The 27,792-nt window shown below is 50.8% G+C and overlaps 1 protein-coding gene across 8 annotated transcripts; it reads right to left on the bottom strand.

The window, feature by feature from the left end:
* Positions 1 to 3,465: 3,465 nt before the first annotated feature.
* PLAT (plasminogen activator, tissue type) lies at positions 3,466 to 27,269 on the bottom strand. Of its 8 annotated transcripts, none has more exons than XM_060136379.1 (16): positions 27,104 to 27,269; positions 26,485 to 26,690; positions 15,745 to 15,840; positions 14,664 to 14,712; positions 13,586 to 13,633; positions 12,925 to 13,062; positions 12,459 to 12,569; positions 11,973 to 12,147; positions 11,213 to 11,304; positions 9,841 to 10,015; positions 9,316 to 9,401; positions 8,256 to 8,451; positions 8,027 to 8,163; positions 7,749 to 7,889; positions 6,721 to 6,887; positions 3,466 to 4,307 (listed from the first exon to the last, which is right to left on the bottom strand). In XM_060136379.1, exons 3-16 carry the CDS (start codon positions 15,814 to 15,816, stop codon positions 4,149 to 4,151), a joined length of 1,746 nt encoding a protein of 581 aa, XP_059992362.1. In that variant the 5' UTR covers positions 15,817 to 15,840; positions 26,485 to 26,690; positions 27,104 to 27,269; the 3' UTR covers positions 3,466 to 4,148. The 8 variants fall into 8 exon arrangements, with proteins under 8 accessions (XP_059992362.1, XP_059992363.1, XP_059992364.1 ...); XM_060136380.1 differs by having other exon boundaries at positions 26,485 to 26,581; XM_060136381.1 differs by lacking the exon at positions 13,586 to 13,633 and having other exon boundaries at positions 27,104 to 27,268.
* Positions 27,270 to 27,792: the final 523 nt, after the last annotated feature.

Raw genomic sequence — 27,792 nt, 5'->3', positions numbered from 1 at the left:
GAGGGCTCTGGAGGATTTCAGTGTTTCCTCGGTCATAGGAAACAACCAATATTGGTCCCTGAATATTCTTAGGTTTATAAGTCCAGCTGTCCCTCCAGGGCAGCTCATCCTAATTTCAAGGGAAGAACTTAAGGAGAAATAAAGCACCGGGGCTGTGGAACCCACAGGCCTTTGCATGGGAGGCACCTCTGGGCTGCAGACCCCTGGCCACCCCCTTCAGCCGGTGGTGTGTTAGCATAGCGGGGCCGGGCGCCTCTGCCGAACCGCTCGGTTCCATACATGTTTAACGTGCAGAAGCATCTGCTGTGTTTAAATGTTAATAAAGTTGAGTGTTAACAGTTCTTAATGTCCTGAGGGTCATGTTACTAGGACTAGCGGTGATGCCGTGCACACACACCCCAGTGGAAGCAGGAAGAAAGAAACCAGTTCATGGGGATCTCACTGCTTCTGCACTTTCCAACCAGCAGACCTGAAGCCATATGTCATTTTGAAGGTTGTGAGAACAAAGGTCCAGAGCCATCGAATTATGTCCCGCCTAGTGTGTGAAAGACAAAACCATCCAAACTGCTGGCGTCTATTCTAGTGCTTTCCTCTTCCTCTCGATCTTCCTGGGTTGATTAGTTAGGGCGTGAAACGGGGCTCCGAGGTCCCAGGCATCCTAATTGTAGTGGAGATTTCCCGGAGTCTCCTGTGAAGTGTAGACAAGGGTCCTTCTCCTACGTCTGTCCTGATTTCCTTCTCTAGGTCCTCTCGTGGCCTGGGGGAGACTAAGACTTCTTTCTGTTTTCTAACCACAAGTGTTGTTGAGTGTTTATTACTACCCCATCCTATCTGTTTCAGTCGTTCACGTCTCTTCCTTTGGTCGGGCTGTTTCCCTAACCTTGTGGTGTGACCGGGTACATTTTATAACATTTGTACTTTCCTCTATGGCCAGTAGGTGGTGACTCAGTGCCAGCAATGACATTAATTTTTGTCATTGTTAGAATTTTTAAAAGGGAATTGAATTTGGAAAGCTTAAACTTTCCCCCAAGATCCCAAGTACTGGGGACTTTGTGGGTCTTTGGCTTTCAGAGTTAAATGTGGAACCAAAGTTTATGACACTCTTTTGACAGCCTGACTTAAGATTGGGGCTCCAGGGGGGTCGGAGTTTCAATCATTTGAGTTCCTCTAGGCCTTTACCCATTAAAACAATTTGCACAATTATCTGAGAATCATTTTTGTTCTTTGGGTCTATTAGCATCTATCTGTTTTATCAATATTAACCAGCAGGGGATAGTAAAGAAATACTACTTAATTTACCCTTATACCCATTTCGTTCCCCCGACAAGTCCCAGACAGTTTACCCTGACTTTTCTCACCCACACCGGGTAATGATGTGTTGTTCTTTGAGTGTGTTTTAGCCTCATCCACATGAATCAGTCCTGCGGGGCTGGGGCTCTGCCTGGAGCTCAGTCACTGGCCTCTACTGAGCACCTGTCTTCATGCAGCCTTTGGTTTCCAGGACTTCACTCAGAGGAATGTTGGGGCCTTTTAACTTTGCATTTTCATCAAAGGAGCCCTCACTGCTTCAGTTCATTTCATTAACCCAACTACCCAAAGAAAAGCTTGTCCTGCAAGGGGGGAGGGGGTGAAACCAGCTCAACTCTGGCCAGAGATGCTCGGGGTCTTCCTTACTGCTGTCCTCCAGCAGTGTTTTTCCGAAATGGCTAAGATGCACATCTGTGTAGGACAAAACCTGCCACATTCACAGGGGAACTTGTAAGCCAGCAGGCTAAGGTCAGGAAATCTGTGACTTACATTCCTGTGACCCACGTTTATTGAACTGGTCCAGGGACTTGAGCATTTCAGGGAAATTGGTGTTTTCCCCCCTGAACCAAGCTCTTGGGCTTTAGAGAGTCTCTTTCCTTTCTGAGTTGAAACTACTTTTCTTCTAAGAACCTCTAAGCTGAGCAGTTCTGACAGCCTCGAGAGAGAGACAACTATGACCTCGTTTGCTCCAAGGAACAGTCGGCACTTACGCAACAGCAAGAATGGCATCATATTTGTGCTTGTATCTGGGGTGTCAGTGATAACAAACACTGTCAGGCAGCAGCCAGGAGTATGGGTTGCAGCTCAAGAGTAGTTAAGAAAGTCTAAGAGAGGCAGAAAGCAGCATTACTTAAGTAACATACTTGTGTGGACTGGTCTGGGAGTGAATTCTTTCTAATGAGCAGAAAAGCAAAATGGACTGGCCCTAATACTAGCTCCTAGTCTGAACTAACAATTGGGATGTCACTGTGTCAGCAGGGTCATGCTTAGCATCTTCTTATCCCTCGTTCCTCCTTTATACTTGGGTCCAACCTAGGGAGTCTCCCTACCTAGTCTGCTCGCAGGGCTAACTTCCCCGAGCCTCGCTCGGTCCATCACTCCCCTAGCCCAAGCCTCTGTGGTTCCCTGTTGCCAACAGAAGTAAGTCCAAAGCTCGGTTTGGCATTCAAAGCGCCGTAATTAAATTCCAACCTACATTCTTCTTCATGAACTTCACTTTGGACAAACTAGCTCAGTTCCTCCCCAGACTCCCCCTGCCTTTTTTGCCCTCCAGATCTTTAGATTTTCATGCAGTGATATTCCTTGCCTCAGGAACTATATTCAATATCCTATGACAAACCACAATGGAAAAGAATATGAAAAAGAACATGTATGTATGTATAACTGAATCCCTTTGCTGTGCAGTAGAAATTAACAACATTGTAAATCAACTGTACTTCAATAAAACAGAATTTCAAAAAAATTTTTAAAATGAATGCCTTTCCCACCCTCTCCACCAGCCCAAATCTTGCCCAGTTTTTGAAAAGCCTACCTAATTCTATTTTTTCCTTAAGATTCTTTTTTTCAATTTTTCTTTTATTTTTATTTTTTGCAGTACACGGGCCTCTCAGTGTTGTGGCCTCTCCCATTGCGGAGCACAGGCTCCGGATGCACAGGCTCAGCGGCCGTGGCTCACGGGCCGAGCCGCTCCGCGGCATGTGGGATCCTCCCGGACCGGGGTACGAACCCATGTCCCCTGCATCGGCAGGTGGACTCTCAACCACTACGCCACCAAGGAAGCCTCTTTTTTTATTTTATAACAAAAAGTGAATCAGCTGTACATATACATATAATCTCCTCCCTCTTGCGTCTCAAGAATTCAAAGATTCTTGAGTCTTTCCTGCAGCTGAATTTCAGTAAAACTTTCTGTCTGCTATTTTGTGGTCCATCTCCATTCAGCCTTCTTATTTCCCTAAATCCCTATCTTCCTGTCAAACCAAGAGCTCCTTTCTTCCCCCTCTGTACCATTTACATCACCCGGCACAGGGCCTTGTATGCCGCAACTATTCTGAATGAATGAAAGGAAATATTTCCAGCGAGTCAAAGAACGTGGACACAAGTAACATGAATAAAAGCTGTCGGATACTGCATGTAACAGAACGATTCCACTCTGATGCGTAGAAAATATGTGAAAAATATATCAATTTATTATTCCAGTACAGTATCATACAGGTGTGCCAACAGTATAAACAAAAATGAACTGATATAAATATGCTAGAGCCTAGTTTATTAGTTATTAAAATGATACATGTCTCCTGTCCTACGATGAAATTTATAAAGAAAAAAGAATTACACTCTACACACCAGGATTCCTTCCAAGAGGTATAGCCGGAGAAAGGGAAACCCTGACACTTGATTTGAAGGCTGGATTTGAGGCACGTAATCTGGCCAGCCAGCCCGTCCCTTATGAGGAGGCTCCTGCTGGCCTTCCCTGTGACTAGAAATAGACATTCTATTCCTAATAGAATATTTCTAACCCTTCTTTCCTGAAGGATCCAGTTATCTTTGCCTACTGAGACACGCTTTCACCTTTGCGGTCCCGTTTCTAAAGCTGCTCACGTGGACAGAGGAGGTGGGCTTCTGCCTCGGGGACTGGGATTCCAGGAGGGGCTGCCGTTTACCCCTCTTCCCATCTGACAGAGTATGTTTCAGACCTGAAGCCCCGAAAACTTCCAAAACGGAAAGTACCTATGGAAATCCATCCTCCCTGACTTGTGCTGCGTGAAGAAGCCCCCGCTGCAGTGCATCCTCGGAGGTGAAGGAAACAGGGTCTCCGTGATGCAGGGAATCGGTGCCCCTGGTCATGGTCGTGTGTTGTCCCGAACCCAGTCCAGGTAATTAGTAACCTTGGTGTACACGCCCGGAACGCCCTTCTGGCCACAGCCGAGGCCCCAGCTGATGATGCCGACCAGGATCATGTGGTCGTCCTTCATACACACCAGGGGGCCGCCCGAGTCACCCTGCAGAAGGGAGAACAGGTCAGCTCTTTGCAAAAATGCAGACTCTTTGGGGGGAGGTTAGGGTGAATGCTTGTAGTGTTCCTATGTACTCTTTTTTTTTTAAATAAATTTATTTATTTTACTTTTATTTATTTTGGCTGCGTTGGGTCTTTGTTGCTGCGCATGGGCTCTCTAGCTGCAGCAAGCGGGGGCTACTCTTCGTTGCGGTGCACGGGCCTCTCACTGCAGTAGCTTCTCGTGTTGCGGAGCATGGGCTCTAGGCATGCGGGCTTCAATAGTTGTGGCACGTGGGCTCAGTAGATGTGGCTCACGGGCTCTAGAGCACAGGTTCAGTAGTTGTGGCGCATGGGCTTAGTTGCTCTGCGGCATGTGGGATCATCCCGGACCAGGGCTTGAACCTGTGTCCCCTGCATTGGCAAGCGGATTCTTAACCACTGCGCCACCAGGGAAGCCCTTCCTATGTATTCTTCAAAGTGCTCAGTTCGGGGAGGGAAATTTTATCTCCGTGACCTTGGGCCTTTACAGAATCAGGTTGTAGCTACCTGGTAAAGCGGAATTGAGATCATTTCTTGTACATTTCAGGTCCCCACCCAGGCTGTAACTCCACCACTTACTAGCTCTGCAGCCTCAGTCTAACTGGGCTTCAGTATTCTTACCTGAATGATACTGAATAATAATAATCTAAAATAGAAATCATACTGCCTCCCTTGTAAGGTTATGGGAATTAATTGAGAGAAAGTTTGAAAAGCTCTGAGAACAATGTGTGGCATTTAGTAAAACTCCTGGTAATTGTTAGCTGTTGTCATATTGAATCGAAATGATTTCTGGTTTCGTTTTTAACTTGCTGCTAGTGAGACAGGCTGGGACCTGGGACCCTTTGCTGCAATGCTTGCACCTGGATACACCTCTGCTGGAGCAACAAAATACAAAGAAACTGTATGGGACTAAAAATAGCTGTGTGCATATTAACTGGGGCAAATTATAGACAAAAGATACAAAAGACCAAAAAACTCAGTTGCCACTTATGAAGAGCCGGGAGCAAAAGCAGGGTACTACACATGCCCCCTGCACACAACACCACCTAAGGGGTGGGCAGACCACCTAAGCACCCCCTCCTGCCCAACCCCGGGACCCGACCCTACCCTCTCCTCCTATAAGGGACCAGCTCTCCCCCCCTCAGTGAGCACGCAAGCAAGGGAACCTGTTGTTTGTTCTCGCTTCCCCCTGCAGCTGCAGGGTCCCCAGTAAAGCCTTGCCTGAATTTCTTGTCAGGCCTCTGATCAATTTCCATTGATTAAGGAGGCCACGCACCCTGTGGGTAACACTAGCTGATAGATCACGTTTTCCTCTTGCAGAGAACCTTTTGTGACTGTCGAGCTAGGTGGTGGAGGTGTCTGAAAAAACCTTTCAGAGAGGGACCAGAGGCTGTCAAGGAGCCAAGCAGGGGGGATGCTGGTGTGGTCTCCACATGAGAACTAAGCCTACAGTCCTCAGTGCAAGAGCCCGGCCCTGCTGTCTCTATCCCCTCCTCCCCAGCCTCAGTGGGGAGCCCGGCACACTGTGGCCACAAAAACAGCCCAGCATGGACAGCTCCTTGGCTCTATTTAGGTCCTAAGTACACAGGTTGGTCTGTGTCTTACACCTAGTTATCATGAAATACAAGTACGTACTACCTCTGATAGGGATGCTAACACAGAGACCCCCAAAGAGTGTGCTTTCCCAGGGGAAAACCCTCATCTGAGGGCTGAACTTGAGTTCCTAAAACTTATCTCATAAATCATCTGTGTCCTACTTCCCGGGAAGGTGCCATTCCGACTTCCCCCTCTACACAATGGACTCCAGTTCCCCAGCACCCACAGAAGACAAAGATGTCTTAATTTGTGTTGCTTTATCCATCACTTTGATAGTATTTAATTGCCTGGGCTTACAGGAAATCCTGTACCAGGTGGTGGTTCTGGTGCAGACACTGGGGAAATTTCCTGCAGCTTAGATTTCTTGAGTTTGGGTGACTTTTTTTTTTTTTTTTTTGCGGTACGCGGGCCTCTCATTGTTGTGGCCCCTCCCGTTGCGGAGCACAGGCTCCAGACGCGCAGGCTCAGTGGCCGTGGCTCACGGGCCCAGCTGCTCCGCGGCATGTGGGATCTTCCCGGACCGGGGCACGAACCCGTGTCCCCTGCATCGGCAGGCGGACTCTCAACCACTGCGCCTCCAGGGAAGCCCTGAGTTTGGGTGACTTTGATCTTGCTCCAGTTGCTTTATTCTCTGAGGTCCTCGTCTAGATCCCCAGCACCTCACTGAGATGAATCACTGCTTTCTGGCTATCACTTTTTTTCTTGGTTAAGAACCTGTCGGCCAAGGAGCATTTCTGCCCTTGGAGGGGGAGGCTCAGGGGAGGAGAGAGGCTCGTGTTTACCTGGCAGGCGTCATGCAGGTTTGCTTGGTCCCCACCGCTTCGTGTGTCTCCGGCACACAGCATGTTGTTGGTGACAGCCCTGTTAAACAAATACTGGGAAGTGCAGCGGCTGGATGGGTACAGCCTGACATGGGCCTCCTTCAGGCGCTCGGAATAGAATGGAGAAGCTGAAACAGAGGAGGAAGGCGTCTTGTGGTTTTAGGGAAAGTTATTTATAAACCTTTTGGAAAGAGAAAGCCGAACTTTCCAATAAGAGCTAACATTTATCAACCTTTTACACGTATTAAGTTGAATCCTATGAAATGGCCAATATTTTCTTCTTTTGACCTACAGAAACAGCAGTTTCATAGAGTTTCACCCAGGGTTTCTCGACAGCGGCACGAGGGACATTGGGGCCAGATAATGCTTTTGCAGGGGGCTGTCCCGTGCATTGTAGATGTTCGGCAGCATCCTTGGCTTCTACTCACTAAAGGCTGGTATAAACCTCCATCCTGAGTTGTCACAATAACTGACATCGCCAAGTGTTTCCTGAGGGGCAAGATCACCCCAGTTGAGAACCACTGGCTTAACCTAATATCTCATTTAAACCCCATAATCTATCCTTTTCTTGCCACTGAGTAAACGGAGGCTTGGAGCATCATGAAATAAAAATCCATGTCTGGATCACACTGCTTGCAAGGTGCAGGGCAAGGATTTGAGCTCAGGGATACCCGACGGCAGAGTCCAGGCACCCCACCCTTAACTAAGCTCACTCCACTTCTTATCAGAACCTCCTTGAAATCTTAGGCTCTTAAAACCCTTGTGCTACTCAGACCCCTCTTGACCTGCACGGCCACGCTGTGAGGCTGGGAGGGCAGACGCTGGGGCCTCGCTAGGCAGGAACTTGCCCTCAGGGTCACAGTCACGGTGGCGGTGCCTGTCCCGAGGGTGGAAACTCATGCGACTACTTTTTCCTCTCTCTGGTCAGCACATATGCTCCGGTCCACCCCCAGATGGGCAGAATGGGGCCGAGATGTCCTCCCACTCACAGGCCTCGTGCTTCCCGTAGCCAGACAGCTCGCACTCTGTCCAGTCCGGCAGCTGCAGGCCGGCGTCTGGGAGGCAGACGGTGCGGACGGCGTTGCTCTCCAGGGCGCAGGTCAGTGAGTCCGATTTCAGCTGCAGCAGCGCTGGGAGGCGGGGCGAGGAAGAGAGCGAGGATTTCAGGGGAGAGGAGGGAGGGGGCAGGGGTCTGGGGGGAGGAGGTGGGATTGCATGCGTGTGGGTCTGGAGTTCCCGCGGCAGCAGGGAGAGCCAGACATCTTACCTATGTCATTGTTGTAAGTGTCATCATCGAATTCCTTATGGACGATGTATTTTTCTACTTCAAACGTCTGCTCCTCCTTTCCAGGGACCAGCCGGTACGTCCTGCCCAGGACCACCTTGAGATGGTTGGGAGGATACCTGATGGAGAGACAGCTCGAGGATGCTCTTCTCTAATGGGCCTGGTCTAAGGCCTTAGAGAGGAGGCGGGCGCGCCGGGTTCTCATTCCTACCTCTCCTGGAAGCAGTGGGCGGCCGACAGCACCCAACAGGAGCTGATCAGGACCCCCCCACACAGAAACCGCTCTCCTGGGGACCTCCTGTTCCTGACGAAGATGGCGGCCTGCCACGGGTGGGAGGTGATGTCCGCGAAGAGGCCTCCTTTGATGCGGAGCTGGGGCTGCTTGTACTGTCTCCGGCCACAGGTGACTGGGGAGGGAAGGGCAGAGCCGGGGTCAGACCTGTGGGCCTGGGCGAGGTCCCTGAGCCCCATCCTGGTGTCTTGACCGGGAACCCGGGTTTCTACCCCCGATGCACTTCTGCAGGCTGTACAGAGGGATGGAGCCATCTCCACGGCAATCAATCCACAGCCTGCATGTGCTGAGTATCCAGGACGCGCTAAGCACTGTACAGACACGATCCTTAACCCTCACGGCACCCAGCCTCAGAGGCTGGGACCTTTTTGCCGAGGTCACAACGGCACCTGGGTTAGAACCCCGACCTGACTCCGTAGCCAGGGGTCTTTCTGCGGTGCTTTGTTACCTCTACTTTTTTCCTGCAGCCACTTCCTGGCTTAAGAAATAATGAGGCATTGCAGCTTCTTCCTGGGGAATGTCTACCCCATTGCTCTCCCATCGACTCAGCCGTACCTATCCTTCCAGGCCCACGGGACAGCCTGCCCCCTCACGAAGTTTTCCTAATACTGCCAGCCCACTGGTACTGCCCGCTGAGGATGCGCCGTGCGTGACCTTGGTCGTGAGTTCGCTGGTAGTTTATGTCTTACCTGCCCGGTTAAACTCTATGTGCCCTGAGGAACAGTCTGGCTGATCTGTGTGTTCACAGGGACTGAGTAATAACAATCGGTTCTCAGACGATTTCTAAAGTTTCATTTTTTAGCAAAGCGTGCCAACTTGCATTTCTCTAGGTCTCCACCCACTCTGGGTAACCCCGTCCCCCCTCTGTTAACTGGGCTCTGGGAGAAGGCGGGAGAGCAGCCTGGAAGACACGGGAGGCGGCAGAGGACACGGTCAGGAATGAGGCTGGGCGCGGGGAGGTGGCCGCAGTTGGCCTTACCACACTGGGGCGCGTCGCAATACTCCCACGTCAGCTGGCCATCCTTCAGCACGTGGCACCAAGGCTGGGCGTCCCCATCTGGGTTCCTAGTCATAAGGAGGGAAGGTTTCCGATCACATCACAAGCCAGGGAAGAGGGGAAGGCTGCCCAGCTGGGAAGGAGGACCCTGAGCCCCGGGCTGGGCTCAGCCGCAGGCCCCACCAGAGGGAAATGACTGTAACTTTTTTCTTCTGTCATTAACATTACGTCTTCATCTCCCAGCTGTGCTAGAAGACTCTTAGGGTGGAACAAAGGGGCCACGTGAGGACAGCACAGATGAGGACAGACCCTCTAACATGGGATTTGGGTCAAGAAACTGGAGGACGTTCCTTTTCACGACACGTGCAAATGAATAGGTTGGGCTGGATCACATCTATGGTTCCCTCCCACCCACTGGGTCTTTCATGTAACTTTCAGCATCAGACCCCTCCCATCCCGGTCCAACCCCGCCCTCTGCGCAGAGGCCCCGGACCCTGCGCTGCGCACCGGCAGTGATTGTGCTTGCCCAGGCCCAGGGCCTGCGCGTTGCTCTTCCAGGCGGTGTTAATCTTGCCCATCAGGATCATGGAACTCCACGGGAGGCAGGAGGCCCCAGACGTGGTGAGGCTGTGGGTGCCGCGGTACGCCAGCCCTTTCCCCTGGTAGCAGTCCCCATCTTTTTCTGGAACACAGGAAATCTCAAACTGAAACAAAGCCACTTAAATGCTAAAGCAGGCAAGTGGGGTTTGCAGCAGGGCCTAAAGCAGAGCTGCCGGCCTGGGACGCCCAAGGCCGGCAGCCCACCACCCTTCTTCTGTCCTTCAAGCCCTTTCACACGGGGTGGTAAGTGGCTTCCATCCAGTGCCAGCCTCCATCATGGGCTGTGGCTTCCTTGATGGCTGTGTTAAGAGAGACTCTGAGGGATATTCAGGTTCGGCAGGAAAGGGTGCTGAGTTCAGCTAGCGGGGATTATTCCTGGAGCTGCTTGGAAAGCAATTAGGGGCTTCCTTGTGTATACTTGACAGGCTGCTGGGAACCTGGGTGCTTCAATGGGGGGACACGTGGGCAGACCCAGTTTTCTCAGATATTGTCCTCTAGGGACCTGAAGGATTTGTTGGACTTGGGAAGGAAGGGAGAGTATGAACCTTCAAATGCTGCGTATTTGTCCCATTTTACCCTCTTTTCTCCCCACATGAAACTGACAAAGTATACTACAAGGCACAGATAGCACAGTGACAAGGGACCTTTAAGGTCATCGGGACCAGTGACTCCCAATTTATACCCGAGCTGGAGGGTGGGGAGGAGGCTTTAGAGTTACTCTAAAGAGTTCTTAAATTCACAGGAATATCAGCGTCACCTGTAGACTGAATGTACACAATTTTTGTAAATGTATATTTAGAACTTTAAAACACATTTTCTCTACTATTGTGATAAATAACATCATCATTTGCGAAAGCACCACTGAATTCACAGTACCTTTTTGTAACTGAGTGTTTTTTCAATCTGGGAAATTTTCTCACATTAAAAGTCTTTACAGAGACAGAGAGAAATCTTGAGAAACAGGTCCATTAATCAAAAAAGAGAGAACCTCCATGCCTTCTCAAAGGGACTGGAAATCACCGATACAGCCCCATCTTCTCTGTTGATGAGGAAACAGAGGGTCAGAGCTGTGCTGAGATCAGCTCAAGGTCAAACAGCTAGTTAGATGCCAAGCTTGGGCGAGGACCTAAGCCTCTTGACTTCCTTCCCTCTGACACCGAAATGATTAGCTACCAGCCCAGTCCTTTGTTTCCTCGTTTGCAGAAGGACCGTCAGCGCTGTCCCCAGACCCTTCCCGCACCCCGTGAGGCTACAGAGGCCATGGGGAAGCGGCACTTACCCTTGCCGCAGGCTGGCGTGCTGCAGAACTCGGAGATGTACTTCCCTGCCTTGAAGGTGTAGCACCAGGGCTTTAAGTCTTGGTCTGGGTTTCTGAAAATCAGCCAGGAAGGCCAGGGGAGGTGAAGAGTGAGGCCTGCCTCTCGGGCCAAGGGCTCTGCACCTCCTCCGGGGATAGAGTTACACGTGTTTGTTGTACACAGGAGAGTCAGATCGTGTTGGGTGGAGGTATGACCTTGTAATCGTCTTTATTTGGAAATTAAGCGTGGTTTACAGAGGTGCACGTGGCTGCCACGCTGACAAGGGGGGCACCGTGATGGTGAGCTTTATGGGCTAACTTGGCTACTGCGCCCCGTTGTTTGATCAAACGCCAACCTAGGTGGTGCTGGGAAGGGCTGGGTCAATGTGGTTCACATCTGCAGTCAGCAGACTTTAAGTAAAGGAGATTCTCCTCCATAGTGTGGGTGGGCTGCATCTAAGCAGTTGAAGGCACTAAGAGCAAAAGCTGAGAAGAAGTTCTGTCTCAGGACTGCAGTATCGACTCGTGTCTGAGCTTCCAGCTTGGGGAGCCTGCCTACAGATTCCAGACCTACCAGCTCCCACAAACACGTGAGCCAATTCCTTAAAATAAATCTCTTTATGTATACACATCTCCTGTAACTTCTCTGGAAACCCTGACAGAGTTGACGCAGGCCTTTCCCCGACTGTGGCAGCTTCTCAGCAGAGAAGACCCTCCAGGGCGGGGAAGGCGGCCCTCTCACCTGCAGTAGTTGTGATTCCCGAGGCCCAGCCTGATGGCATCAGGCCTGCGCCCACTGTAGGGCTTCATGGCCAGGCTGCTGCTGTTCCAGTTGACGCACTCGGCCCCGCTCTCCGCTGTGCTCCACGTGCCCCTGTAGGTGATGCCCTGGTCCTGGTAGCATGTGGCACTGGCATCTGAGGGGAAACAGGACACACAACACCTCCCATGTGAATCCTCCTTTCCTTTAGTTTCCAAAGGGGGTCTCACCTCAAACCACTGAAGCAGTAGCTGCTGAGCTGCTTGGGTGACTGGGTCACCCCACTGACGGGGACCACGCCAGCCTCCAGATTTGTGCCCGAGGCCCTAACCACCCTCGGATGACCCATCCCATCCCACCCCGATCCTTCCCCCCTCACTGCACACTTGCTTTCCTTTCTGGGTAGGTTTGCAGGTGGGATTTCACCCTGGTGGGTCCCTGTCTCACAGCCACCCACCTATCACTCACCTATTTCACAGCGTTTCCCAATGAACCCTTCAGGGCACTGGCAGACAAACTCTGAGGAATAGAGGGCCTGCCAACATGTCCCCCTATTGAAGCACCGAGGTTTGCTGCAACCTGTCAAGTGGAAGCAAGGGAACCCCTAATTACTTTCCAAGCAGCCCAAGAAGATAAGAGTCAAAGTCGAAGCGTGCTGTCTACGTGCACACACGATTCTGAGCACTCCACAAAAACGAACTCATTGCCTCCTCACAGCCGACCACGAAGTCTGAATGACTGTTCTCCCATTTTACAGATGAGCAAACTGAGGCTCACGGCCTCATGCTTTCTGCTCGGCACCTTCACCTTGGCCTAGGGCAGAGCGTGCCTGCAGCCCCATTTGAAGGGTAGACAGGCCCGGGACCGTGACGGACAGGGCTGGGGCCGTGAGACTGGACTCGAGGCTCACAGCCTGGCTTGGGTGGACACGTACTGTTGACGGGCACCGAGTGGCACTGGGCCCGGCCACCGTTGCACCAGCAGTGCTCCACCCTGTTGCCCCTGAGCAGGGGCCGCAGCCAGGACTCATGTTGCAGGTACGTCATCTGTGTTTTCTCGTCTCTGCAGGTCACTGTAACGACAGACAGGCCGGCCTCTTTAGGGCCCGACTCACCCCAAACTGACGCCACCCCCACCCCAACCCCCACCCCCGGCAATCCTGCTCACTTTTGGGACAATCTGTCTTTTATTCCTTCCTTGCTCTCAGCCAGAAGACAACAAATACCCGATATTTTGTCACCAAAGACCCCTTTCAGTTTTCAAAAACAATTTCAGATTCAGTTTGTTAGGGGGCAGTGCCAATATTACTTTCCATATGACTGTGTGATCTTTACATTCAATTTCCTATGAAAATCAGTTATTTTCTTGAAATATATAATAGAATATAATGGTGTATTTCTACTATTTCCTTATTTTAGTTTCAATGAAATATGAAATACACTTATGAAAAACAATAAAAAAGACCCCTTTTATTGTTTTTCCTCTGATGGGCCCTTGTTTTGAAAGAGTTTATCTATCAAAACACATTTATTAGGTAATACTCTAATTTTTCATTTTAATTCATCAAAAATATGCACGTGTACGCAATTGCCTACCAGAATTTTTGATCCACATTAGCATTACCACACTGAGATGATGCATTTCTGGTCCCAAACAAAGAAAATTGACATTTTAGTCTGTGCAGAAAATTTGCTACTTCCATTAGTACTTTGGTATAATGAAAACAGTTGAAGTACTCCCATTAATACACTTTCCCTTTTTCTCTCTCTCTGTTTGCAACCCAGAATGCAAACTTAAAACATCTTTAACTTTTAATGAATTGAAGCAGTGACACACGTTCACTGTCAACAATACTGCTGTTCCTTTAGAGGGCCGTTGGGGCCAGGGTACGTTTGCAGGAAGCACTGTGCTATCTGACCGCGGAAGCAGTGAGAGTTAAGCTGTGACTCACTCTGGGGAAACTTCCACCTTAAATGGGTGTTGCAGAGCCTTCCAGCCCTCAGAGAGGTAGGTCATGAGGGAGGAGGGACGATCTGGGACCTGCAGCGGGGCCTGCAGCTCTTTAGATCAGCGTCAAGACAATTGGGCCGTGAGCACGTTTTATTCTTGGGATCCTAGTGGGAACGTTCCTTGGGTTTCTAGTCTCAACTCTAGACACGGCCTCACAGAGATGGTCTTCCCATAGCACTTCCGTGAAGCAACCCAGGTTAGTCATCCCTGAGTTACCAACCGAAGAAACAGAGACACAGAGAAGCTAGTTAACAAAGATGCTGAATGGAGTGGGAGGCGGTGGGGATCACAGCCCAGGGAAAGGCCCTGGAGGACCAGGACCGTGCGGCCCGGCGGCTGTGTGACCCTGGGCAAGTCATTCCATCTCTCTGGGCTCTGTTCTCATCTGTGTAACATTCTAATCTGTTTTCCTTTGTGCCACTGGGCTTGCAGGCTCCCAGCAGCGAGCCACTCCCAGGCATCCTGACCCCTTGAGGACCTGTTCCTGTCCCTTTAGAGCCTGTGTGAATGGCAAGACAGGACAAAAGCATCTTAGCAGAGTCTCACCTTCACGGATTTTGAGTAAGCAAGTCACATGGAAAAAAATCCCCCCTGGAGACTAAAGCACCCTGACCCTGACCCTGACCTTGAGCCTGACTTGCCTCCACCCCAGTGACATCTCACCTCCACCTCTGTGCGATCTGGCTCCTCTCCTGAGTCGCCTGTGGATTTCCTGCAAAGAAACCAGGGGCAGAGGAAGAGTCAGCACATGCTGGGTGTCTTAGGAATAAGGGTGGTCAAACCAGAAGACCACCATCAACCCACCAATCAGAGGCCACCTGCCCAGAGTATCCCCCTCAGATAATGGGCCCAGGTGGAATGTCCATCACCTGCCTTCCTGTCTAATTCTTTCCCCCCTTCTAGACTAGTCCTGTCCCAAAGGACTTTCTGAATGATGGAAATGTTTAACATCCAGGCCGTGTGATGCAGTAGCCACTGGTCACATGTGACGACTGAGCACTTCAAATGTGGTGTGACTGAAGTGAATTTTAAATTTTATTTAACTTTAATTAATTTTAAATTAAAATAGGCACATGTGGGTTAGTGGGGTTGCATGCACCACCCCGGCCCCTGCAATCCCATCTCCTCCAAATAGCTGCCCCAACTCTCCCTTCTCTAAAATCCTGCTGTGCGGGCATCACTCACGTGGCCTGAATGATGCCCTGAGCTGCCAGGCATCTGCAGAGAGCACGTGTGTTGTGTAGCTTCCATCCCAAGTAGATAGTACACAGTACACGGGCAGCTCGCCTGCTTCCACGGCTCACAGCGCCTGTACTGTCTTTTATAAATACTTTATGGATTCATTCAGACACATCCTTTAAAAACAGCCCCAAAGGGCTTCCCTGGTGGCGCAGTGGTTGAGAGTCCGCCTGCCGATGCAGGGGACACGGGTTCGTGCCCCGGTCCGGGAAGATCCCATGTGCCGCGGAGCGGCTGGGCCCGTGAGCCATGGCTGCTGAGCCTGCGCGTCCGGAGCCTGTGCTCCGCAACGGGAGGGGCCACAGCAGTGAGAGGCCCGCGTACCGCAAAAAAACAACAAAAAAAACCAGCCCCAAAGAAGGCATGGAGAGGCAGTGTTTACTCAAGTCAGAATGAGTGCCTAGGGTTCCGCTGGAAGCCTGGATCCCGAGCACCGTCCACCAAGGGGAGTGTGTCCAGGTGTGTGTCCAGGTGTGTGTCAGCACAGACAGGAGGGCACACCCACCTGGCTGGGTGAACTGAAGACAGCTCCACAGAGCAGCAGCACACAGAAGATCTCTCTCTTCACTGCGTTCATCGTTTCCTCAGTGTCCCTTAAATTCTGGAAGAAGAGGGGAAGAAACCTTGTGTGATGTGACAGGACCAAGAGGAGAGCGAAGTGCAGGAGTCTGCCGGTCCCCCCCAGCGTCGGCGCCCACGGCAGGAGAGGCCACGGCAAGTGTCTGAAGGATGGTGTCTTCTTACCGTATACCTTTTTTATTGTGGTAAAATACACATAACAAAATTTACCATTTTAACCGTTTCTGAGTGTAAGTTCAGCGGCATTAAGCTCCTTCACATTGTTGTCCACCTCCAAACTTTCATCTTCCCAAACTGAAGCTCTGTACCGGGGAAACCCGAATTCCCCGTTCCCCTGGCAACCACCATCCGACTCACCATGACTATTCCAGGTACCTCATATAAATGGGCTTATATAGTGTTTGTCCTTTTGGGTCTGACTTATTTCACTGGGCATAATGCTCTCAAGGGCCATCCGTGTCATAGCATGGGTCAGAATTTCCTTCCTTTTTAAGGCTGGATAATATGCCACCATCTGCATGGACCACATCTCGTTTATCCATCCATCCGATGATGGGCATGGCTTGCTGGAAGGTGATCTTGCCCAGACATTTCTGTGGGCTGAAGGCTGAGACCACCTCTGGCACTTCTTGGCAGCCTGGGACCTCAGGGTGCTGGTCTGGTTTCCCTTGAAGTGCGTTGCTGCCCTGGGGTTGGCTAGATGGGCCCAGTTGCTGCCCTGGGGTTGGCTGATGGCTCAGCTCTGACATTTTTAGAGGAAACCGTAGGAATTTTGTCGCTGGCACAGCTCAGAGCCCGCCTCAGACGGCCTGAGCTCTTCCACTTAGAGCGTCCACGCCTCCTAGTCCAACAAAGGAAAGTCTCCTGCCCCCAACTCCCCCCCAGCCCCCCGGCTCCATCGGGAAACCAGCCTCTCTTTGATAGACGGGGCCTGTGAAGTGCAGACCTGCAGAAAGGAGGGGAGACATCTGGTTTGGTCATCAGACTCAGATCTTCCTGGACCCACATCCTTGGTTCCGTGTGCCTTGCCCCGGTGCCCTCACCCTCAGCAGCCCGAAGTGGGTTGGTCGGTTGGGATGTTATTTTGTGGTCTGGCAGCTCCGCTCACTCCCTCGTCCACAAGAATTAAATCAGGGCTTTTCTTCCCTTGACTCACTTCCCCTCAGTCACAACAACTCTGGCTCCCATCCCTCCCCCTCATCCCAAGCATCTGAAGGGTCCCTCGGATTCAGAGACGTCCGGGACTTTGACCCTGGCGCTGGCTCGGGCTCCCTTCCTGTCGGAGGTGCTGTCCCCTCAACCACAAGCTCCCTTCAGAGCGAGGATGAAAACATAGAGGGAGATGGTGGGAGATGCTCTGTGCCCCAGTGACCTTCCGGGACGCTGGTGACAGGCAGAGGAGGGCACGGAGCTGTGGGGGGGCGGGGAGGGGGCCGGACAGTCTGGGCAGAGAGTTTCCTCAGGCTCAGAGGGCGTCCTGCCAGCCAGCACACCCCTCCCCTACTGCGAAGGAAACAGAAGGAAGCCAGGATCTGGGTCTTTGTTCCAATCCGGCTGCCCAGGGCCCCGTCCCGGGCAGAGCAGGGTGGTGTGCGCTTCTTGGGGGCCCATTTCTCCCTCATTGCAGGAAGCTTGCTGCGACACACTGGTTCCAGGCAGTTTCAGAAGGAAGAACTAGGGGGTCAAGGGCATCCGAACAGGAGCCCACGGGGGAGTCTTCTGATCACAGGCGATCATTCCAGAATTTCTTGCTCAGTGTTCCTCGAATTTCCCCTTTGTCAAAATTTCCCCAAATTCCTCTTCAATTCCCCTTCTTAATTTTAACCCAGTACTTACAACCTTTTAAAATAGGTCTTCTTAAACACATTCCCCCTCTCTCTTCCTGCTGTTAATCATTTTTCACGTTTATAGGTTGTCCCAGCTGCATTATCTCAGCCAAGCCTTGGCGATGGGAGAGCTCTGCCCTCTCAGGACTTGACGAGCAAATTCTGAATCAAACGATGAACGAGCCCGCGAACAGGGAACTTGATTCTTCATCTCGCCTGCCAACCAGCCAGGGCTTCCAGCAAGTTCATTCCCCTCATACGCGGTGGATGCCCGTCAAGTTACCGTGTAATTTCAAGAACTCAAGGTCATCCTAAGTGGAGCACAAGCCTAGATGCTGGAAAATTGCAAAGTGCCAAGTGGAACATTAAGACATTTGCATTCCCTGGACAAATGGGGGAAGGGGAGCCAGGTGGGGGGAGGGATGCACTGAGGGCTGAGTGTAAAGGCTCCAACAGCTGCATGGCCTCAGACCCTTTTGCAGCTAAAGAATCAGCAGAAGGAGTGTATTTTTTCTGCTGCTCTGGGACAGTTGGAGCCTGTCTCTCTTCTATCAGTCCTTATCAGTCCTCTGCTTCGTTTGGCCTTGCTGGGCCTGGAGCTGATCCAGTGCCTAAGAGCCTCACACAAATCACATGATGTCTCTATCCTCACTGCACAAAGGGGATGGAAGCAGCTGGACGGGCCAAGTGGGGTGAGAGGATGACAAAGAAATGAGTCATCCCGCCTGCAGACAAGCAGTGCCTTCCCAAGACAAGGGAGTGAGAGGGAAGGAGGAAAACTGTGTCCTGGTTTTGCCTTGTAGAGATGGCAGGGGGTGTGGAGGTCTGGGGGCAGTGCCTGGACAAAGAACAAGTGACCCCAGCAAAGCAGACCGGACCCAGGACCCTGGGGTCCATGCCGGGGCGGACCTCAGCCCTGGACCGCAAGCTCCCACCAAAGGGAGAGGCGTCGGTTGCCCATGTGAGGCCAGTAGGAGAGGGGGATTTGAGGAATAAGCATAAGAAGTCCTTTGGAGGTTCATTTTATAAATACAAGACTTGTAATTTTTTCTGTGCTCCTTTCCTTTTGCTGTATTTAATAGTTTCCCAGAATCAAAGAACTAAAAAAGTAAGGAAGTAAGAGGAGAAAGGAAGGAAAGAAGGAAGGAAGGAAGGAGGGAAGGAGGGAAGGAGGGAGGGAGGGAGGGAGGGAAGAATGGAGGAAAGACAAGTAAAAAGAAGACCATGAGAATGACAGACTTTTTTGGGACTAGAATCCCTGAGTCACTGGAAGCATCACTGTATGGCGGGGAGTATGGAATGATTCTAAGGCCCGTGGTCTCCACGCTCCCAAAGCCCCAGCCCTGGCAGCTCCCCCGGGCACATAAAGTCGAGTTTTGTAGATTTGCAAGAGGCACCCTCTCAGGGGATGGAGTTCAGTAGATGCAGAGCTTGGCAAGTTGACAAAGAATCTGTGCAAATTAGAAACATCAGGACACGTGGCAACTAAAGCGTGGCCTGGATTCGCGGGCTGAGCTGGCGGGCATCCTTGTGTGGGACCAGCCTGCAACCTCTGCCTCCAGGGCGACCCCCGACCTGCCTAGAAGCGGTGCTGGATCCTGCTTGGCTGCAGAGACAAAGTGACTCTGTTCTCTGACATCTGAACAACTGTGAATGATGACTGCTCCAGGGAAGAACAATGGTGTGGTAACCAGGGAGGAGGGTTAGTCTCCAGGAGCTGAGGGTGCCACTGTGGCTGGGAAACTAATCACGCCAGCCAGGAGCACAGGGTTCCTTTCTGCAGTGGTGACACGGGGAATGCTGATTGATGGGCAGCAGTTTGTAACGGCTAGAGTCTGGGTGGGGCGAGGCCATGGGAATGGCAGCAGGACAGCCAGAGGAAGGGTCTGGGGAAATGCCGTGGAGGCTTGTCCTCAGGGTCTTTCACTGTCCTTTGCAATGACCCGTTCTGTCCACCTGCCCCTAGAAATTTCTGCTCTTAGGAAAAGAACAGATACGCTCATTCGCAAATGGTGTGACTGCATAAAAATTAATGTGCTGCCCTTCCAAAAAGCATCTATATTTTGAGACATCAAATCTGCTCCCAGGGATGCAAAACCAAGAGGGCTAGACTCTCAAGGCTTCCTCCAGGGCTGACATTCTGTGGTTTCTATTGTGAGAACAGACGCTGTGTGACCTGTGAAACATTTATACGTGCGGATAAGTACTTTCATGGAAACACTCAACCACGTCCCATAACGTGACCTGCAATAAAGGTCTGGACCAATGCAGTCAATCAATCGAGTTCTGTGATTCTAGGTATGAACAGTGCAATTGCCCGGAAGTTAAAGAACTTGAGGACTTGCAGTGTCTACTTTTGGCAGCAAGAAAAAGGCAGAAACGTGAGCAAGCTGGAGGCCCGTGGAAATTGCAAGGGAAAGATGAAGGTAAATTGAAACTGTTATCAAATTTTGCACCAGTGTGCAAGGTTTGCTACCTTAATCTTTGGTAAAGAGGATTCTTGGGATGTTATTGCTTTGCAAAGCTTCTCTCTGGAAATCTGAGTAAGAGAAAGTCAGTCTCCAAGGACACCAATACTCCAAAATGACTCAGGACCTTAAGACAAACAACAGCTTCCCCGCCCTGCCCTCCCCTCCTCCCGCCCCGGGCAACCAGCATGCCAGGAGGGATGCCAACAAATCAGAAAAGAAACGGTAGGTCAGAACGCCTTGGAACAGCAAAGGCATGTCGCTACGTCAGGGCAAGAAATGAAGTGAGATGGGAGGAAGAAGCCGGCTTTGGAAAGGGGGTTGAGCTCCCACAAAAGCACACCTGTGTCTGGACCAGCGTCAGAGCCCGGGGCCGGAGCCGTTAGCTTGGTAGCTCTGGTCCCACCTATACAGGTCTTGCTTTTTATAGAGCTCATGCTCTCAGAGTAAAAACCATTTCCCAAAACTGCCAGCACAGAAGCAACTCTTAGCTTTTCCCTAGAGGTGATCATACTGAGTGAAGTAAGTGAGACAAGGAAAGACAGATACCATATGGTATCACTTATATGTGGAATCTAATTTTAAATAATGATATAAATGAACGTATTTACGAAACAGAAACATACTCACAGATTTTGAAAACAAATTTAAGGTTACCAAAGGGGAAGCGTGGAGGGGGGAGGGAAAAATTAGGAGCTTGGGATCAGCATACACACACTACTATATATAAAATATCAATAGATAACTAATAAGGACCTACTGTATAGCACAGGGAACTCTATTCAATATTCTATAATAACCTATATGGGAAAAGAATCTGAAAAAGAATGTGTGTATATATATATATATATATATATAAACTGAATCACTGTGCTGGACACCTGAAACTAGCACAACACCGTAAATCAACTAGACTCCAATAAAATTTTTTTTTAAAAGTAATTTTTTTAAAAAAAGTAATCTCTTCCGGAACAGAACTCTTTATAGCTAAGGAAAAAGAGAGGAGTCTGTTTCTTATCTAATTGGATTGATTCCAGTGAGGTAAGTAGGATAAAAATCCTCTCCTGGCACCTCCCATCCACTCCCATCTCCACTGTTACTCAGGGCAGAATTCCCTGCAAAGCATCTTCAAAATATAGGCACGTGACCTGTGTCCAAGTTTTATACGACATCAACATACTCAGAACAATCTGTCCTGAGCATTGCCACTGCCGCACCTCTCCACCGTCTGCCGGGTAACCCTGCTTATCTGGAGGAACTCAGGGAGTGCAGCTGTGGGTCTAGGAAAATAGAAGTCCATCTTGCCTCCTGTACAGTAAAAACAAAAGAAATCCTTTCCTTATAAACTTAGACCCTTGCAAAGAAAACAGAAGGTTCAGCTGGCAAAGCTAACTTCGTGAGTCAGTGCAAGGACATGTCATCCCCAAGTCTGAATCTCAACAAACCTGCAATCGAACGATAATCTAAGGGAGAATCTTGTTCAGCAATGAGCTCGTTTTGCCTGTTCCTTCCTCTCCCTAAAGCAAGCATCACTACAAGGAATGAAATACGCAATCATTTGATAATCCTTCAGTCTCCTTCCAGATTTCAACACACGTAAATCAGGAGAAAATTAGCAGGGGCTTTCCTTGTATTGCTACATGCGGAACTCCGTCCACATTTTATGAGGCTCACATGAAAGTGACTGTGATAGCACATTTTTGAGAAATGCGTGTGGATGAATGCCACTTACTCATCTGGTACGGGAGCTGTGACCCCCTGCCAGGCATCCATTGAATCATTTAAGTCAATATTGTTATCTCATGTTTGTGGATGAGAGAATTGAACTTCAAAAAAGTATAAGGAACTTGCTCTGACGTGACACGTCTTGTAAAGGGAGGAGTAGGGTCTCAAGACACCCGGTTCTACCGAAAACCCAACAGTCGCTCTTTCCACGACTCTTACTGGGTCCTGATGCTGGACTGTCATGTTGTTAATGTGCTCAGAGTTGCTGTGGAGAGGAGCTGCTGGCTGGAATGCTGGGAGCATAGCCTCTGGGGCCTTAGTTCAAACTCTAACCACCGCTTACAGGCTGTATGTGGTTCCTGGTTTTCTAATGGGCTAGTCCTTGCCACCCTGCCCCACTGTGATGACAATTAGCGAAGAAGCAGGTAAAGCCCCCAGTTGCTGGCCTGCGCACAGCAATTAACTGTACAATACTTACTGCCAGGAGCGCCCTTTGGACGGGGGAGCGCCAAAGTTCACAGTTTCTGCTTGGAACGTTGACTAGAAGGGAAGCCAAGTTCTATGGGGTCATCATCAAGTTCAAGTGTTAATACCAAGTCCTGTCTCCTACATTATCTGGAGATCTTGCGATAACCTGTAACTGGATTCTTTACGACTGAAGTCAAGTTTCATGCCCTTCAGCCATGTGCACAGATCAGTATTAACTGGAGCCCTTATTTCCTGGATCATGGGGTGATGTCTTTTATCCGATTTTCAATCTGTTTTTTTGTTCACCTTTCCCAGGCCTACTTACACCACACACGCCAGGGCCACTCTGGCCTCTGAGAGGAAGGTGGAGTTCGCGGCCGAGGCAGCCGGAAGGTCAGGCCCTCAGTACTGATAAGGGCTGTCTGATGCAGACCATGCAAATGTTTGAAAACCAGAGACACTAGGCAAGAAAAATAAGGGAACTGGAGCTTCTCAGAAAACAAAACAAAACAAAACCAGATCTCCCCTTTCCCTCTGCAGCCCAGGTGGCAGACACTGGCTCTTGCTGCAAAATAAAACAAATTCCTCTTTTGTGACCACATGTGAATAACCAGCAGAGACCAGTCATTGGTGGGCTTTCTGTTCTACATTATTCATAGTAGGATACCGGGTTTAGCGTCCTGCCGAGCCCCTCCCCGCCTCCCCCCGTTAGAGGCCTCTAACCAAGGGGCCTGGGAGCCTCCTGGGTGCCATCCGATCCCCCATCCCATCCACCTTGACCCGAGCCCTGGCTTATTCTGGTTTCCTCTCTTCCTGAATTCACAGGTGATTTACTCTGTGTAACCTGAGCACCAACCATGCACCAGGCACGGGCTCTGCGGTATAAAGACACACGCGCTCCATCCACAAAACCTCATAGTCTAGGAAGGGGACAGACGAGTAACTAGACAAGCACACCCCACAGATCGGCGCTGTGACATGCAGGGGTCGGGTGGGTGGAAGGTGGGCACACAGAGGAAGAAGGGGTCCTGCTGGGATGTGAAGGAGGGGATGCAGGTCACCCTTGTTGAGGTGGGCGCTGGTCGAAGTGGGCTTTCTGGAATGGACACTACATAAGCTGTTTGTCGAACAAAGGCAGGAGTGAGCCAGGCACTGGAGAGGTGTCGCTGGCCCAAGACGGGCCCAATGTTTGGGGCCCCGGGTAGTGGCAGCAGGCAGCCAGAGCCTCTTAATCTCCAGCACGGACACCTTTCTTTGGGCAAAGGAGTCTGAGTCACACACCCCAGGCTCTCCCTTAGAGGGTGTCCCTAGGAGGAAGTGTGGTTTGGAAAGCCCGAGAGTCCTAGGGATGTAGGGGCCTTGGGGGAGGAGTTCAACTTGGATTCCCTAATGTCTAATTGTAAGTTAAAGGAATCCTTGTGACTCTATAAGAAACAAAAAAGGCTCTTAATACAAAGATCTCCTAGTATCTGGGTTCAGCCTGACCTTGAAGTGGTCTGTCAGAGGCTCCAGGTGGAATCAGGCCAAACCTCTCCAAGCCACTGTGCATGTATCAGGAGCGTCACGTAGCCCTCCTGTGCAACTCAGCTGAGCCCACGGCCAAGACTCACCTTCCAGATCACGGCCATTGGTGTGGACGGTGTGGGCAGCTGCTAAGGACCCTTGACTGTATCAGTTCCACAGGAAGAACAGCCGCTAGCACTTCCTGGGGAATCACGATCAGAACCAGAGCTTGCCTGAGTCGTGCCTTCAAAAACTGTTTATGAAATGCCTGCTATGGACTCGGCACCTGGTTCCTTTTCCCTTCATCAGAGGTCTTAACTTTCAGGCGATCAAAAGGCTTATCTTTCCCTCTACACGCTTCTACAGAAGTCTTTTTCCCAGGAAGGAAAGTGGAATGTAAAATGCACAAAATCTCACTAAGAGAATGTGCTGTCCTTATATGTAAGTAGACACCTAAGCCAATAGCAGGAGACCACGTAGCTGGACTTGGGGTTGAGCCAGGGCAGACGGTCTTGAGGATTCTTTCTAGCTGGAACTTTCCGTGAGTCTAAAGCATCCTCGCTTTTTATCTGGCTTCACTGGAGACTCACCACTTGGTTTTGTGAGCTGGTTGACTGGGGTGAGGTTTACCACCTGAAACTAGCGACAGAATTTTTCTCTGTGCAAAGCAAATGGCCCAGAGAAGGAATGGACAGAATATTCTGGTCACTCATTGATGGCCATCTTATCAGAACAGAGCGGAAAATCACTCATAGAAAATAGGAATTTTACTCTGAGACTGCAGATGCCAAAGAGTCATCAAAACTGAACACTTTAGCTCAAAACCCAAATGTTCCCTCCCCACCAGATACTCGGTATTCAGAGAAGCACGTGGATTTTGAATTTTGACCAGAACTAAGACCACTATTAATGCCATGAATCATGCTGCCACCTCAACCTCTGATCCAAATAACCTGCCCAAGCTCTGGAAGCTTCGGAAGATCTAAAGCCAGCACTGCTCCTCCCAAATGATCATCTAGCCAAAGGGCCCCTGACACTGCTGTAAAACTCCAGGACCAGAGGAACTCCTGTAGGTGGATTAGTGACAGACCCCACCTGGGCTGTAACTTCCCCAGATGCTCTGTGGTGCTGGCTACCCATTTACAAAAGCCTTACATGGTGATGGTGGCTTCAAGTCACACCACCAGGGGTGTGGCTGGGTTGCTTGTTACAATCATTTGAAATATACTGATCACCAGCTCTGCTCACCAACATGCTAGGTCCCCAGGTGCAAGAGTTCCGCCTCCATGAGCAAAAACTAGTAACGGGATCATTTATCTTCCCCTCGAAGCAGGAACTTTTCCAGGCTGGTGCAGAAGCACCTGAGAGCAGCAGCATCACTGGGAGACTCTCATATGGGGATCCACAAAATAAACTGAGATGGTCCTGGAGAGTCTGCACAGAGACTGCGCCATTCAGGCAGAGAGCAGCCTGTCACCTGCTCGTGACAAGAGCGATTCAAGGCTGGTGTCTCTGAGAATGTTTTAGGTGGAATCAGTTGATGGGTAGGATGGAGCTATTTCTATTTCAATATTCACGGCGTCTCTGCTGTGTGCCCCATCTGGCTTTGCTCTCACAGGAAGCACTTACCTGGCAGCGCAGTCTGACCGTCATCTATTGATTCTGGACCAGTCAGTGTCTAGATCCCGGGATGAGTCTCCTGTCCACTGGCAAGAATTGCTAGGAAGTCCTTTTGAGGGAATTCCACTTAACGGTTGTGTTTCAGAATTTCTTCATGGGATTGCACACATACACACACACACACACACACACACACGTAATTTTTTTCTGTCATCCACCAGCTGCTGCAGGAGACCACCATTGCTATCCACATCAGTCATCACTACCACACGGCTTTGGGCTTGAGTTTGTCCTCAGTTACCTGAGAGTTCCTTCCTTTCCCTTTGCCCTCCTACCCTCCCTCCTTGGGAGGTTAAGAAAATAAAGATAATAGCACTGAAAGCCTAGAGAGCCTCCTACGGTCCCTGCAGAGTGCTCTGGGAATAGAAGACACTGCTGTTATTTTCCCCTGTAATCGAAAAGTCCTCCAACAGCCCCACCCCTTGCACTCCAGGCAAAAAACCTGCCTTGGAGGTGGGGGACGAGGGGGGAGATCAGAGGCCTCCCTGGGACTGTCATCCACTTCTCCCGCCCAGCACTTCCCTCCCACCCAGCACTTCCCTCCTCTGTGGGCAACTCACTCACTGCCCAGCCCAGCCTCAGTTTCCCCATGGGCTCAGACCCCGTCCCCCAGGGACCCTCCCAGCTCTGACCCCATCAGCCCATGTCACATTTCTTGCCCGTGAGTCATAAGGTGTGCCCATTGACTATTCAGAGCATTTCTGTATCATTCTTTTCTCTTTCCCCTTTGCAAGCAGAGATTTCCTCTCCAGGATACACAACCGTCCTATCCTCTCTCTTCCCCTGACGACCTGGCCCCTGCAAACACTTCAGCCCATCCCAACGAGATGCACATTCAAAAAGAAATCTGCCCCTGGACGAGGATTCTAGCTAATCCCCTTTTGGCCTGAATTACAAAGTCAGCCCTTCGGTGTAGACATTCCTTCATCGGCTCGGAAAGACTTTTAAGAGAGAGAACAGAAGTTGGGGTACAGAGAAGCACAGAATCCAACCTACCACCGCCGCGAGCCTTCTCCCCTCCTCCGAGAGCGTCCTCTTCAGCCCCAGGCTCTGCAGGACCTCGGCTCTGCTGCCCCTGCACAGCTCCCGCCTCCTTTAAATTTCAAGGCAGGGGGTGGGGTCAGTGGCTCCGGGTGGGCGGGCTTCTCTGTGGCGGGAGGATGCCTAGCGGACAACGCCACAGGAGCCAAACCGGGGCGGGCCTGTTTATATAAAGAGGGGGAGGAAGTTCCATGAAAGCAGCACTGCCCATCCTGGCTTGAGGCCAGGCTGATTATTCACGGTTCTGATCTTTGAATCATAGCAATTTGGGAGTTGGACGGGACCTGAAGAATCCGAGTCTCGAACTCCTAAAGGGACCCTGAGGATCTGCTAGCTCTAAGACCCCCACTGGGAAAACAGGCGTTTACAATTCTAAACAAACACACGCGGAGGGGACAGGGTTCTTCTGGAATCTCCAGCAGTAACTCTGCCGCTCCGGACACAAGAGGTCGGAACGGCTAGACTGGTGGACCGGCCGCCCTCCGGGCAGAGGAAATGCCAGAGCTGGAGCACCTGGCGGGTGGGGACACAGGTGGGGACACAGGTAACAGGTGGGTGGGTTACACCTCCTCACCTGCAGTGGAAAGTGCCGCAGCCTGGAATCAGCCACTCCCCAGGTCTGTCATCTTGGGGGAAATCATTCTGTAAAGTGAATCCGTGGTCGCTGAGGTCTTTTCGGCTCCCGAGCTCTCCAGCTGGGCTGTGGATACAGGTTGGGGCGCTGAGCCGACGCTCTGCCTAAACGTGGCTGCGCACGCCGGAAATTCCACCCCTCCCCCCCCACCCCCGACACCGGGGAAGCTTTTCAGTGTTCTGGAGTTTGTTCTTAAATGTAAATGCCCCCGTTGGGCTCGGTAACCCCTTGCAGAGGACTCATAAATAAGAGGGCACCGTGTAGGGGAAAGCGCGATGCTTGAATCAGCTCTATCAGGAATGAGGGATGTGACCTCAGTCAAGTTTTTCAATTACGCTGAACTTTCGCATCTGAGGTCATGTATGGATTAGAGAGAGACACTGCACACGAGATCCCTGGCACATCCCAGGGTGCAGTCGGCGGCATGTGTCATGTCGATGTCTAGCCAGCACCAGGCACCATTATGGTGAGAGAGAAGTAAGAGAAAGGATGCCAGAGAGGGCGCAGGAGGCTGCATGAGGAAAGCGTGGGGTGACTGGCCGGCTGTCCTGTATTCCGGTCCTAACTATGCTCATATTCGTCAAGTGATGAGAGCCGCTTGAACGGTGGGACAATAAGTCAGTCGTGGA

The sequence above is a fragment of the Lagenorhynchus albirostris genome, chromosome 21, assembly GCF_949774975.1.
Source record: "Lagenorhynchus albirostris chromosome 21, mLagAlb1.1, whole genome shotgun sequence".
Lineage (NCBI taxonomy): Eukaryota > Metazoa > Chordata > Mammalia > Artiodactyla > Delphinidae > Lagenorhynchus > Lagenorhynchus albirostris.
Note: the sequence above shows the minus strand (reverse complement) of the source record. Positions and strands in the feature narration are given on the sequence as shown.

Coding starts and splice junctions, on each gene's coding strand:
- PLAT (XM_060136379.1), bottom strand. CDS start 15,816: ATGAACGCAGTGAAGAGAGAGATCTTCTGTGTGCTGCTGCTCTGTGGA. Junction 11,305..11,972: donor GGGAATCACAACTACTGCAG/GTGAGAGGGCCG, acceptor GCTGATTTTCAG/AAACCCAGACCAAGACTTAA. Junction 10,016..11,212: donor CACGCCAGCCTGCGGCAAGG/GTAAGTGCCGCT, acceptor CCTGTGTTCCAG/AAAAAGATGGGGACTGCTAC.